General features: G+C 43.1%; 1 protein-coding gene across 1 annotated transcript in view; it reads right to left on the minus strand.

Annotated features, from left to right (window-relative positions):
- Positions 1-10,354, minus strand: part of TICRR (TOPBP1 interacting checkpoint and replication regulator) — a 44,209-nt gene extending 33,855 nt beyond the window's left edge. Inside the window, exons 1-5 of the mRNA XM_032391995.1 lie at positions 9,692-10,354; positions 4,814-5,090; positions 3,638-3,876; positions 2,275-2,509; positions 1,200-1,329 (exon numbers count right to left, since the gene is read on the minus strand). Coding sequence (XP_032247886.1) covers positions 1,200-1,329; positions 2,275-2,509; positions 3,638-3,876; positions 4,814-5,090; positions 9,692-10,354 — 1,544 coding nt within the window. The remainder of the gene's footprint in view (positions 1-1,199; positions 1,330-2,274; positions 2,510-3,637; positions 3,877-4,813; positions 5,091-9,691) is intronic.
- Between the last annotated feature and the right edge of the window lie 2,187 nt (positions 10,355-12,541).

Genomic DNA, 12,541 nt, shown 5'->3' on the forward strand with positions numbered 1-12,541 from the left:
TGATGGTGGTGAACTGATTTCGACAAAGGTGCCACAGTGAACTCAATGAGAAAAAGACTATCTTTTAACAAATGGTGTTGGAACAACTGGTTATCTCTATGGCAAAAAATAAATCTTAACTTTACATCTTAATACTATTTTGAATTTCTTCTATATCTCTTACATTTCTTTTTTTAAAGATTTCTTTACTTGAGAGAGAGTGGGGGGAGGGGAGCAGGCAGAGGCAGAGACAGGATCTCAAGCAGACTCCCTGCTGAGCACAGAGCCTGACGCAGGGCTCAATCCCATGACCCTGAGGTCATGACATGAGCCGACACCAAGAATCGGATGCTATACTGACTGAGCCCTGGGTGCCCCCTTTTACATTTCTAATGTGGTTGTGTCTGGGTGGCTCAGTCGGTTAGACGTCTGCCTTTGGCTCAGGTCATGATCCCAGGATCCTGGGATCCAGCCCCACATTGGGTTCCCTGCTCAGCAGGGAGCCTGCTTCTCCCTCTCCCTCTGCCTGCCACTCCCCCTGCTTGTCTCTATCTCATATAAATAAAATCTTTAAAAAACAAAAGCACTGCTTGATTTTGCTATAGATAATTCTATTTTATTTGGCTTCTCAAAGAATCACTTTATGTTTGTTCATTTTTTTTTTTTTTCCTGTGATTCATATTTGTTCTTATCTTTATTACTATCTTATTTTTGGGATTTACTCCCTTGTGTTATTTCCTGTACTGGACCCTTAGTTAATTGGTTTTTAACTTTTCTTCCTTAAAAGATAAGTTCTATAAATCTTCCTTGAAGTATAAACTTAGCTGCATTACACAAATGTTATTTTTCATTATTACTGAGATTTAATACCAAATATTTTCTGACTTCCATAATGAGTGCATTTTACTTTCGTAATTAATTTTTTCCAATTTTTTTTTAATCGTGGTAAAACATACATACCATGAATGTAACATCTTAACCACTTTTAAGTACACAGTTCAGGGGTATTAAGTAGATTCATAATTAAGCTACCATCACCTCCACCCATCTCCAGAACTCTCTTCATCTTGTAAAACTGAAACTCTATAACCATTAAACAATGCTCTCCATTTTTAATTAGTTTTTAATATTATTGGACTATACTACACAAACCAACCCATGTGCAGATAAGTGAGAGCTGATTTCATCCACCAATATCCAGAGAAATAAAAAAGTTTTACCAAAATGACTCCATCAAACTTGAACTGGCACCACTAAGGTTAGAGCAAGGAAACCACTTCTCCACAACAGCCGCACTCCAGGGACCAGTGCGGCCGAGCTCCTGCTGGGCCCACTCTGGAACAGCGGTAGCTATAGGGACAGGAGCAGAGATGGGAGAGGAAGGAAAGAAAAAGAGGCATTAGGCCCAAAGCGGAGAACGCAAGCGCTTGCTCCGCCCTTGGACAGGCGGCATTCTCACAAAGGACACACAAGGCCACATCATTAACAACATTCCTTCATCCACACCACCAATTCCAAATGGTACCCCAACAATGTACAAACGTAGGCTAGCTCACGGCTCCTCAAACACACCAGACACACACCCTTCCAGAGCCTTGGTGCTTGGGGTTGCCTCTATCAGCAACATTCTTCCCATTTCACCTTCCTTCAAGCCTTTGGTCCAATATTACTCTCTCAGCAAAGCCTGTTCAAACCCACCCCTTACACTCCCCATTCCTTTTTTCCTGCTTTATTACGATGGCACTTATCTCTTTCAAACATACTATGCAACCTCCTTACTTATTGTTTCCCCCGACTAGATGGTACACTAAGAACAGAGACTTTTGTCTATTTTGTTCTCTGATACATTCCCATGAGAACAGTGCCTGCCACAGCAGCCACTCAATAAATCTGTTGAATAAATGAATGGAATAAGTATCAAATTGATTATATTTCTATCTACCTAGCATAAATAAGGTTTGTGTTGTATTAGTAACAATGCAACAAATTGGAAGGTAGACAGAATCACAACAGTTTTATATGCAGTCTTCATTAAATATATTAGTACAAGTTTCATCTTATACCTTTGATTTCAACCCAGTTTCACAGAGCCTTTGGACCCCTCAGAAGTGCTTTAGGATTTCTATAAATAATAATGACTTAAGTTGCCTGAAGCATTCATTGTAGCTTACTTTTATCCGTTTTATAATAGATATTGGGGTTCTACTAAGAGCACAGTGAAAAAAAAATTCTGATAGTGGAAAAAACTATAAACCACTGCCCTGGAGTATGTTAGTTATTGGTTCAGAAGCTTACCACAGGTAGCAGGATCTTCGAGTGAATTGTGAATCTGATTCAATACAATATCTACAACATCAGAGAAAAGGGAAGCTGTATCCTGGGGGCTCTCTGCCACAACTGTTTGGAGAAAAGGTCTTTGAAATTCAGCCTCCTCAGTGCGGAACACGGTGAGGACTGTAGCGCTGGTAGAGAGGGGGGAAATAACTCCCGTGATGGGGGGCCAGCCTTCACCAGGGTCCACACTGGCAACCTACATCAGAAGTTCTAATTAGTTGAGAAGATGGTTGTCCTATGGCTAAAGAAGAATGTAGCTTAGTAAAAGACAGAATGATAGTTTCCCCCGATGACTGTTATTATAAAAGAGAAAACTGTAGAAAAGACAAGCTGGATGGGTATTAGTGCTAGAATTGAATTTAGTGACCATATAATCCTAATCTCTCAATTTATAAATAAGAAAAACCTAAGGTTACCAGGAATATTTACTAAGCACTTATTATGTGCTTATTATAACTCCCCGAGTCCTCAAAACTGAGGACCTCACAACCTCACTCTGAGGTAAAAATGATTATTATCCCCCTTTTACAGAGGAGGAATTAAGGCTGAGAAATAACCTGTTTAAGGTCACCCAGTTAGATGCAGAAGCCAAGCACATATGAATTCGAAACCCACGCTCTTAACCATGAGGCACTACTACCACTTAAGGGATTTACTCAGATCACACAGTTGGGCAGCAGAGCTGAGACCCAATCCAGACCGCCTGACTCCCGACCCAGTGCTCTATCAGAACACACAACTCTTAGAACAACATCGGTTCAGAGACTATACAGCTTTTCTCTAAGTGTCTCACAATGGGATCCAGAAGATAGAAGCCTTCTGAGGTAACAAAGGCAAAAGACAAAGTAAGGTAAGAAATTTGCTCCTTGTTTAAAAATAACCATCACCTTTCAATCAAATCTGGGTATATATGTATTTCTCAGAAGACATTTCTAAGTTTGTGTAACTACTGAACCCTACTACACCTAATTTTACAGTGTAGGGCTTTTAAAAAATATTTATTATATAAAGTTAATAAATATATAGTAGAACACTTACAAAATAACTAGAAACCAGGCATTACTTCACCACCCTAAACTAATACTTGCATTCCATTCGGCCCACTGCCTTTTGTTCCCATATAAGAATATAATTTAACTTCGTTGGAATTAAGGTACATGCAGTTTTATGAACTGTTTCTTCACTAAGGAGCACTGTCATGATGCTACATGTGTAACTGAAACTACGTCATGTAGAACAATCGTTGGCATTTGATAATCACATTAATTTCACCTCACCAGTGTGTTTTTAGACAAGAAAAATTTAGCATGCACCAGGTACCTACCAGGTGTAACTCCTCAGCAGTCAGCCTGCTTACCAGCTGCTGAAATAACATCCTCTGAGTTGATTTGTTCTCCTCTGGACTTTGTAACATCCAGCTCTCAGTGCCCAACGTGCTACTCGCTGGGAGAGACCACTGGCTTGCCGTGCCTTTTAGAAAAATTCTGACTGGTTTTTGAAAATGTCTCTGATGCATGGCCAAGGGCTCTAGGGTGACCGTCCATGTTTCTTGAGTCTCTTTGCCTGTTGGAAATAAGGAATATTAAGATTCTAATATAATCATTACTAAAAACAGATTTAATAGTAAGAAGAAAAAAATGAGACTGTCCGTGTGGTACGAGTATCGTCACTTCGCGCTTCATCCCTCATCCCACGGCCCACAGAGCAGCAGAGCAGGCACATTTTGTTCTACAGGAACAGCTACATATGAATGGAATCACAAGGGTCCAACTAAATGTCAGAACTTCCCAATAATTATGCCTTAGAAATAAGTGTTCAAGCAATACTCATGAGTTATAAAAAAGACAACACTGCTTAAATCTGTAAAATACAGTGTATCACATCTTAGAAGAATGTTGAATTCTAAAGATTATGTATGACAAAACTGCTTAAACAAAACTACTCTTGAAATTTCCTTAAACTGCACGCAATGTATGTAACATAGTTTTACGTATACATCTCTACAGAGTAGGACTTTGTGTGGATATGGGATTCAGAAGTGAGATTCACTCTACAGATCATAGAGTAAACTTATGAAGAGTCTAACATGCGGGCTCTTCCTGGTAACAGGCACCAATTTCAGAGGCTGTTCACTAATTTGTTATTTCTTCTCTTAATCAATCATTGCTTCTCTATGGTCTTCCATTTATCAGTCTCTTCTATGAGGCAGGAAATCTTACCACCCCTTTGCTTGGGCACCTGAACACTATTATCCTTCTTTTCAACAGCTGGGAAATTCTTTAAAAATCACTCACTAGTTCTTTTTAAAGGTGGGCTGGCAGATACACTGAGCCCATGTTCAATGCTTTCCTGTGGTACCTGATTCTGCACAGACACCTTTTAATTACAAGCATTAATGGAGTGCCTAGGCTGTTGGAAACTCTAAAGAAAAGCATGGGCTTGCCTTGAAGAAATCAATGTACCTGAGACCATAAAACCCCCCCAAAGAGTATTTGCTTACCTTCAACAGGGAGAAATAACGTTCCTTCCATCCGTGGAAATGAGGCTTCATAGGCAGATTTATAGAGCAAACAGTTCAAAGTAGCATCAAGTGGCAGAGTTGAAATCCATGAAGAGAGGGGAGATTCACTTGCCAGCTTTTTTTCACTACCAAGCAGTCTTTTCCCAGCTTTAGTACAATCCTGGCTGAAAGTCTCGGATGGTAAGATAGTGCCTCCGACAAGGTGGAGCAGTTCGCACACTGTCCAGTACCCACGGTGGTCCGGGGATTCCCACAACTGAAATAAAAATTACAAAGAAACTCAGGTGGTTATAAAGGAGGCATCCATAAATAAAGCTTGGGGAGAGCAGGAGAAAGTAGACGTCTACATTAAAGGATCGAATTACTCAATTATTGTATTTATTAAGCCACACACAAACGGTCGGTGTCCTATTACCGTGCAGCCTGCTCTCACTACAGCCCTTGTCATCTCTTGCCTAGACTTACTGTACAGCCTCTCCAGCGTGTGTCCTGCCTCTCATCTGTCCTCTCTGTTGCTCCAAGTATTCTTGCAAATCATGAATCTGATCGTGCTACTTCTCTAAAAACTTTCAAGGGCTTCCCACTGCCTCCACGATAAAGTAACTCTTGGGGATAGCCCAGCCCTAAACAACCTTTCCAAACACATTATCTTTCCCTCACCCACTGCTACCTTCCAGGACACTGAACCATTTACTGTTTCCTGAACATGCCATACTTTATCTTCCATGCTTTGGTTCATGCTGTTTCCCATGCTTTCCCCTTCTTCTCCAACTTGGGTAATCTAGCTCAAATCCTGCTTTCTCTGTAAAAGCCAGTCTTTACTTCCTCACACACAGACAACTGTTCATTCAACTTTTTTTTTTTTTTTTAAATTTGAGAGAGACAGAATGAGAGAGAGAGCACAAGCAGGGGGAAGGAGCAGAGGGAGAAACAGACTCCCTGCTGAGCAGGGAGCCTGATGCGGGACTCGATCCTGGGACTCCAGGATCATGACCTGAGCCAAAGGCAGTCACTTAACCAACTGAGCCACCCAGGCGCCCCATTTAACCTTCTTTTAACAAACTTTTTTTTTTATTTTTTTTTTTATAAGAATTGTCCTTTTATTTAAGATTTTACTTATTTTTTTGACTGGGAAAGACATAGCGAGAGAGGGAACACAAGCAGGGGGAGTGGGAGAGGGAGAACAGGCTTCCCGCGGAGCAGGGAGCCCAAAGCGGGCTTGATCCTAGGACCCTGGGATCATGACCCAAGCCAAAGGCAGCCGCTTAATGACTGAGCCATCCAGGCACCCCTTAACAAACTTTTACTGAGCAACCTTTATATGCCATGAATTAGCAAGACCTAGTCTCAGTCTTCTAGAATCTTAAAGTTGGGGGTAGAGTAAAACCGCAATAATGTGAAATGTTTAACTCAGCATCACAATATAACATGACAATATTCAAGTAGTATAGGAACATGATGGAAGAGCGTCTACCCCGAAATACAATTATTATGCTGGTTTGCCTACTCCACAGGAGTTAACAATTATAGATCATAAATTGGTATGGAATGTGAGGTCTTCAAAGTCATCTCCAAACTTTTCATATATTCAAGTTCAAAAAGGGGCATAAGAGTACCCAAGGTCACAGCAAGGCAAGAACAGACTAGTCCAAGAACCAAGAACTATCTTGGATAGTGCTTTTAAAATGAGGGTCATGACCCTTTGGTGGACTCAGATGGATCCTTTGATGGATCAACTGACTGGCTCATGATCAGCATCAAAAAAAAAAAAAAAAAAACCAGAATAGAAAATATCAGAGCACAACAGAAAATATCAAATGTCGTGAAGATAAACAAAATATTGTAAAACTTTTGTTCCAGTTATGCATGCCAGTTTGGAAATTAATCAATTAAAATTTGCTGTTACCATCCATATGTCCATGCCTATGTTCACCGCTATGGGAGAAAACAGTAAGCTAGTTCATATACCATAGATCCTGATTAGGATTTTTTGCCAAAGGGAAACAAAAAATTTGTTGAAATAGTCAGATATTCTGGCTAGAGGACAGCTAGGGAAAAAAAAAATCTGCTTATCAGTTGAAAGGTAAAGCTTCAATAAGAGTTGAAAAAGACATCAACTTTTGATGAGAATATATGCACATGATTAAAAAACAATAACACAATCACTATATAGAGTATGGTCACATTTTTCATTTTTATGCATATTACAGATTAAATGAAAGACAAGTCTTAGTGATAAGTTTCAAATCTGGAGATTTATAAATGTCCACAAAACTATAAATTCAGGGGCACCTGGTTGGCTCGGTCAGTAGAACACGGGACTCTTGATGTCAGGGTTAAGTTCGAGCCCCACGTTGGGTGTAGAGATTACTTAAAAAATAAATAAAATCTTAAAAAAAAAAAAAAAAAAGACTATAATCTCCAAGACAGCAGGAATTACATCTGTCTGATTCACTAATGATACATCCAGCACCCAGCAGATATGTAATAAATGTGGCTGAATAAATCAGGTATAAAGTCGAAAGCATGCCAGTGGTCTTCTATGCTCCCTTCTATCCTGCAAGAGTTCTGTGCTTGGATGCCTCCTCTCCCAGTCTGTGAGTCCAGGTTCTGTTTCTTCCAGTTCTGTTTCCCAGACTGTGAGCTCCACAAGATAGGACCTGGATTTTTTCTCCTTCCCTTCTCTCTACCCCTGTAGTGAGAGCTCTCCAAGGACTAACCTAAAGCTCCCTTTTATCTCCTCCGTGTGGCTGGGCAGAGGCTTTTTGAATAGGAAAAGATGAATCTTCACCAGAAAAAAAAACAAAACAAAACAGAAAAGCGTGTTTGATGGGCATTTTCTTAGGGTAAACAACATAGCAGATGTGAGAAGGGAAGCCTCAGAGAAGACCCATCCCCTCAGATGGTAGAATGTCAGAACTGGAAGAGATCTTTAAGAAGATACTGTCAATCTACTTATTGTAATGCTATTCCAAAAAAAGAAAAGGTAGAAGAATCTGCAAGGCCCATGTGCCAAGATTTCTTTCTAGCCAGTATCTGATATAATTCCAGAATAAAGTCTTTGGTGTGATTTGGTATCAATTACCCCAAATCAAGCAGTTACGTGTTGTGTACTATGTCCAATACTTATTTGCTGCCTTAACAAATTTTAAGTTCTAGGATTCCATTTTCTCCATCAAATGTTCACAATCCCCTTAAACACCTTTGTTCTTTCCCTTTCTTTGACAAGCCACTGCTGCCTTATTTTACATTTACCATTTACCATTTCTGGGCTTTGAATGCGAAAGCATGGTGGAAATTTTATCAGTGTATATCATTTTTTAAGTACCTGCTCATTTTCCATATGTAATCTTGCAATTTAACCCACTCCTAGTTTAGCCACATGTGTTTCCAAGAAGTGGAATCACATCTTTTACCTGGTTAAGCCATTGCTCATCAATTAGAAGAAAATCCGCACTTTTACTGCCTAGGTCCTACAGACATGTGCTTTCTGAAACAAACTAAGCTCCTTTCCAGTTCAAGTATTTATACCTGCTCTTTTCTGGAATGTTCCTTCCCAACCTTCCTGTTCCTCCTCCTTCACCTCCTCTGCTCATAAAGCTCGCCCACCGCACCCTTCTACCTCCTCTTGCTCACCTGTTTATTCGTATCTGTTTAATGTAGCTTCCTCACTAGAAGGTAAACCACCTCAGCTGACCACCACGCCCTCCGCAACTTTAACAGAGTAGGCAGTTGGTGCAATGGCTTCTCAATGACTATTTGTTAATTAAATGAAGGTGAGAGGAGGAAAATGGTGAGGGTAAAAATACAGACTTATTGGGCGCCTGGGCGGCTCAGTCTCTGCCTTTGGCTCAGGTCATGATCTCAGGGTCCTGGGATCGAGCCCCGCATTGGGCTCCCTGCTCAGCGGGGAGTCTGCTTCTCCCTCCGCTCCTTCCCCCACCCGTTCTCTCTCTCTCTCAAATAAATAAAATCTTAAAAAAAAAAAAAACACACTTATCTCGGAGTACTTAACAGGAGCAGGGGCCCCAATGCCTCAACAAAAATCCAAATGAGCCACTTACAACTGTAAGCTTTAGTCAACGACTATTTACGGAACTCGTACAATGTTCAATACCCATCTGCAGGGGATACAAAGGTGCTGTGTGCCTGCCTCTGAGGTATTTTTAGACTAGATGGAAGGTAAGAGGCTTGCATATAGGAAAATATAGTGGGGAAAGGGTAAGTGCCACAAAAGTGCGTGGAAATTCACAAGTTGAGACTAAGTAGTTGCCACGGGGCAACGCGTTAGAAGTTTGGACTGGCACAGAAGAGTGAGCACTGGCATTCGGGGTGACGGATGAGACAGAACACGCAGTCAAGATTTGTTGACCGAGGGGCGCCTGGGTGGCTCAGTCGTTGAGCGTCTGCCTTCGGCTCAGGTCATGATCCCGGGGTCCTGGGATCGAGCCCCGCATCGGGCTCCCTGCTCCGTGGGAAGCCTGCCTCTCCCTCTCCCGCTCCCCCTGCTTGTGTTCCCTCTCTCGCTGTCTCTCTGTCAAATAAATAAATAAAATCTTTAAAAAAAAAAAAAGATTTGCTGACCGACTAGACGATGCTTCAGCATGCTGGAGTATTCGTCGTGTGTAGGAAAAACAGAACCTGGGAAGGCAGGTAAGGGCCCTAAATGCTTACCTTAGTGTGTACCAAGGACCTACCCATCGTCCCGGTTTATGACCACAGGACTTCCCTTCTGAAGGGACACATGCTGGTCGTGCTAGTCTCGTTCTGAGTCTCCCGGCGGCTCTGCAGACGCTTCCAGGTTCCGGTCGACCAGCAGGACACCGTGCGCCACGCCTGAGTTTGCCACGCACTTACCTTCGGCCACTCGGTGGTATCCAGCCAGTACAAGGTGATTTTTCGGGCGGTCATAACGTCCTGCACTCTCTTGGGCAGCAGCTTCTCCATCACCTGCTTGGGGGGAGGCGGCAGGCGCTGAGCCTGGGCCTCGCTGCCGGACACGAACTGCAGCAGCTCCCTCTGCGAATGCGGACAGGGGGCCAGCAGGAAGACGGCGTTCACGAAGCCCCCGAGCGCACTCTCGGCCTCCTTGGCCTCGCCCTCCACGTCCAGCAGCCTCCTCCCGCTGCTGCGCAGGACCGGCTTCGTGGGCGACGTGATCTCGGGCCGGTCCCACTGGTAGTCCAGCAGCGTCTCCATCAGGGCGCTGTGCGTGTGGCTGGCCCTGGGCGCCGGGCCCGGCAGGTGGGCGCCGTGCGCGACGTCCCCGAGCCTGGCGTCCAGCTCCTCCTCGAAGTCCTCCCAGGAGCGGGCCCCCAGTTCGCGGAAGTCAGACGCGCGGGACGGCCGGCTCCGCGCCCCCTCAGAGTCAAAGAACTTGAAGGCCCAGCGGACCCTGGCCAGGCCGAAACGGCAACTCAGGTAGGTGAGGAGGCGCAGGGCGGCCCGCCGGACCGGACTCCGGCCAGTGGCACCGCCCGCGGTGTCCAGCAGCAGCATAACGTTGTGACAGCAGGCCATGTCGGCCGCGCCGCCGCCCCGGGGCTCCGGCCGGGGCCCGCGCGGCTCTCTTCTCGGCCCGAGCTTCAGAGAACCAGCGCCATTCACCGCTTCCCTCAGGAGCCCTGGTGGAAAAGCTCCCGCGCTCTCCAAGTGCTCCTGCCATTGGCGGAGTCAGCCCCCAAAGCCAGCTCCTATTGGTCAGTTGCCTTACGTAACTTACGCGAGGAACTTCCATCCTTGGCGCTGATTGGAAGGGCGACGGAAAAGCTCTCTGCCTGATTGGTGGAGGGCGTGGCTGTGAGCGGGGCACCGTGTTCCGGGAGAAACTTAACATTCATTGGCTTGGGCCTTCGTTTTAAAATTTAAAGAGGTGGCGCTTCGGGGGCGTGTCCTTAAGTTTCCCTTTTGGGCTGGAGGGCTGCGTTTGGGCGATTGTGCGCAGGCGTAGGTGCGGGCTGCTGGGAGGTGTTTACTAAGACTTTTGAAAACTTGGTACTGGGAGGGATTTGGAGATGGTCTGACTCAAACTGGGATGAAGCCACCCTCGAATCCGATGATGAAGACTTTAGTTTTCTGTAATTTAAGAAAAAATTATTAACAATTTAGAGTTCACTTCCTTTGCCCCAATAATTTCAAGGAGTTTCTCTGAAGAAGGTAATTAGATTCAAATAAAAGACGTTTGTACATCATAGAGTTACCTGACTTGAGAAAAATTGGGAAACAGCTCAAGTGCGAATGACTAAAGTATAGTACACCCTAAGGGGAAGGAACATCATGTCGCTTATTATACGTAACAATGGTTGAAAAAAGGACTGCGAAAGAGAGAGAACCCCCGATTTTCTATGTGTATATTTTTAAACTGTTAAAACTGTACTGAAAGTTGTCTGTGATGGTGATGACATGATGCTGATTTTTTTTAAAAAAGGATATATATTACACTTTTCTAAATTTTCTATAATTCTGTATTTCCTTGTTTCATAGTCGAGGGGAAATATACTTAATGAATAAAAAGTATTTCCTGTTGCAAATAGAAGAGGCCAGGTTTCCAAAAGGGCAAGAAGGTAAAGGGAATATTCACGGTAGAGGCTGACGACAAAGGGGGAGTTTGTTTATGGTATACTGTAGGAAGGTCAAGGAAAGGGGGAATCATGGGTCAAGGTCTCCTTAGGGGTTGGATATACAGAGCTGTCAGGGGTTAAAATCCAGATGATGAGGATGACATTGGGAGGCTTAGTAAAAGCTGCGGGTTCAGTTCAGGACTCCGTCTGTCTGCAGGGTCTGCAGTGAAACCTCTGTTTCATTCATGATGTTGGTAATTTGTATTCTCTCTTTCTTAATATCAGTCTTACTAGAGGTTTATCAGTTTTATTGATCTTTTCAAAGAATGAGCTCATTTCATTGATTTTTTTTTTCTGTTTTCAATTTCATTGATTTCTGCTCTTTATTTTCCTCTTCCTTCGTTTTGCTTTAGGTTCATTTTGCTCTTCTTTTTCTAGATTCCTTAAGTGAGAACGTAGATTATTTAGGTGAGAGTTTTCCTCTTTCCTAAGGTATGCATTTAGTGCCATAAATTTTCTTCTCAGCACAGCTGTGTCCCATAAATTTGGACACCTTGTATTTTTTTTCCACTTACATCCATGTATTTTTTAATTTCTCTTGACAATTCCTCTTTGACCCATGGATTAATTAGAAGTGTGTTGTTTAGGGCGCCTGGGTGGCTCAGTTGGTTAAGCAACTGCCTTCGGCTCAGGTCATGATCCTGGAGTCCCTGGATCGAGTCCCGCATCGGGCTCCCTGCTCAGCGAGGAGCCTGCTTCTCCCTCTGACCCTCCCCCCTCTCATGTACTCTCTCTTATTCTCGCTCTCTCAAATAAATAAATAAATCTTAAAAAAAAAAAAAAAAAAAGTGTGTTGTTTAGTTGCCAATTGTTTGCAGATTCCCTGTTATCTTTCTATTTTTGATTTCTAGTTTGATTTCATTGATTGGTGGACACATTCTGTATGATTTCAATTCTTTTAAATTTATTGAGGTTATTTTATGGCCCAGGATATGGTCTATCTTCATATATGCTCCTTGAGTATTTGAAAACAATGTATATTCTGCCATTGTTGAGTGGAGTGTTCTATAAATACCAATTAGATACTGTTGGTTAGTGATGTTTTTGAGTTCTTCTGTATCTGTGCTTTCTGTCTAGTTGTTCTATC

Source organism: Phoca vitulina, unplaced genomic scaffold (assembly GCF_004348235.1).
Source record: "Phoca vitulina isolate PV1807 unplaced genomic scaffold, GSC_HSeal_1.0 scaffold65, whole genome shotgun sequence".
NCBI lineage: Eukaryota > Metazoa > Chordata > Mammalia > Carnivora > Phocidae > Phoca > Phoca vitulina.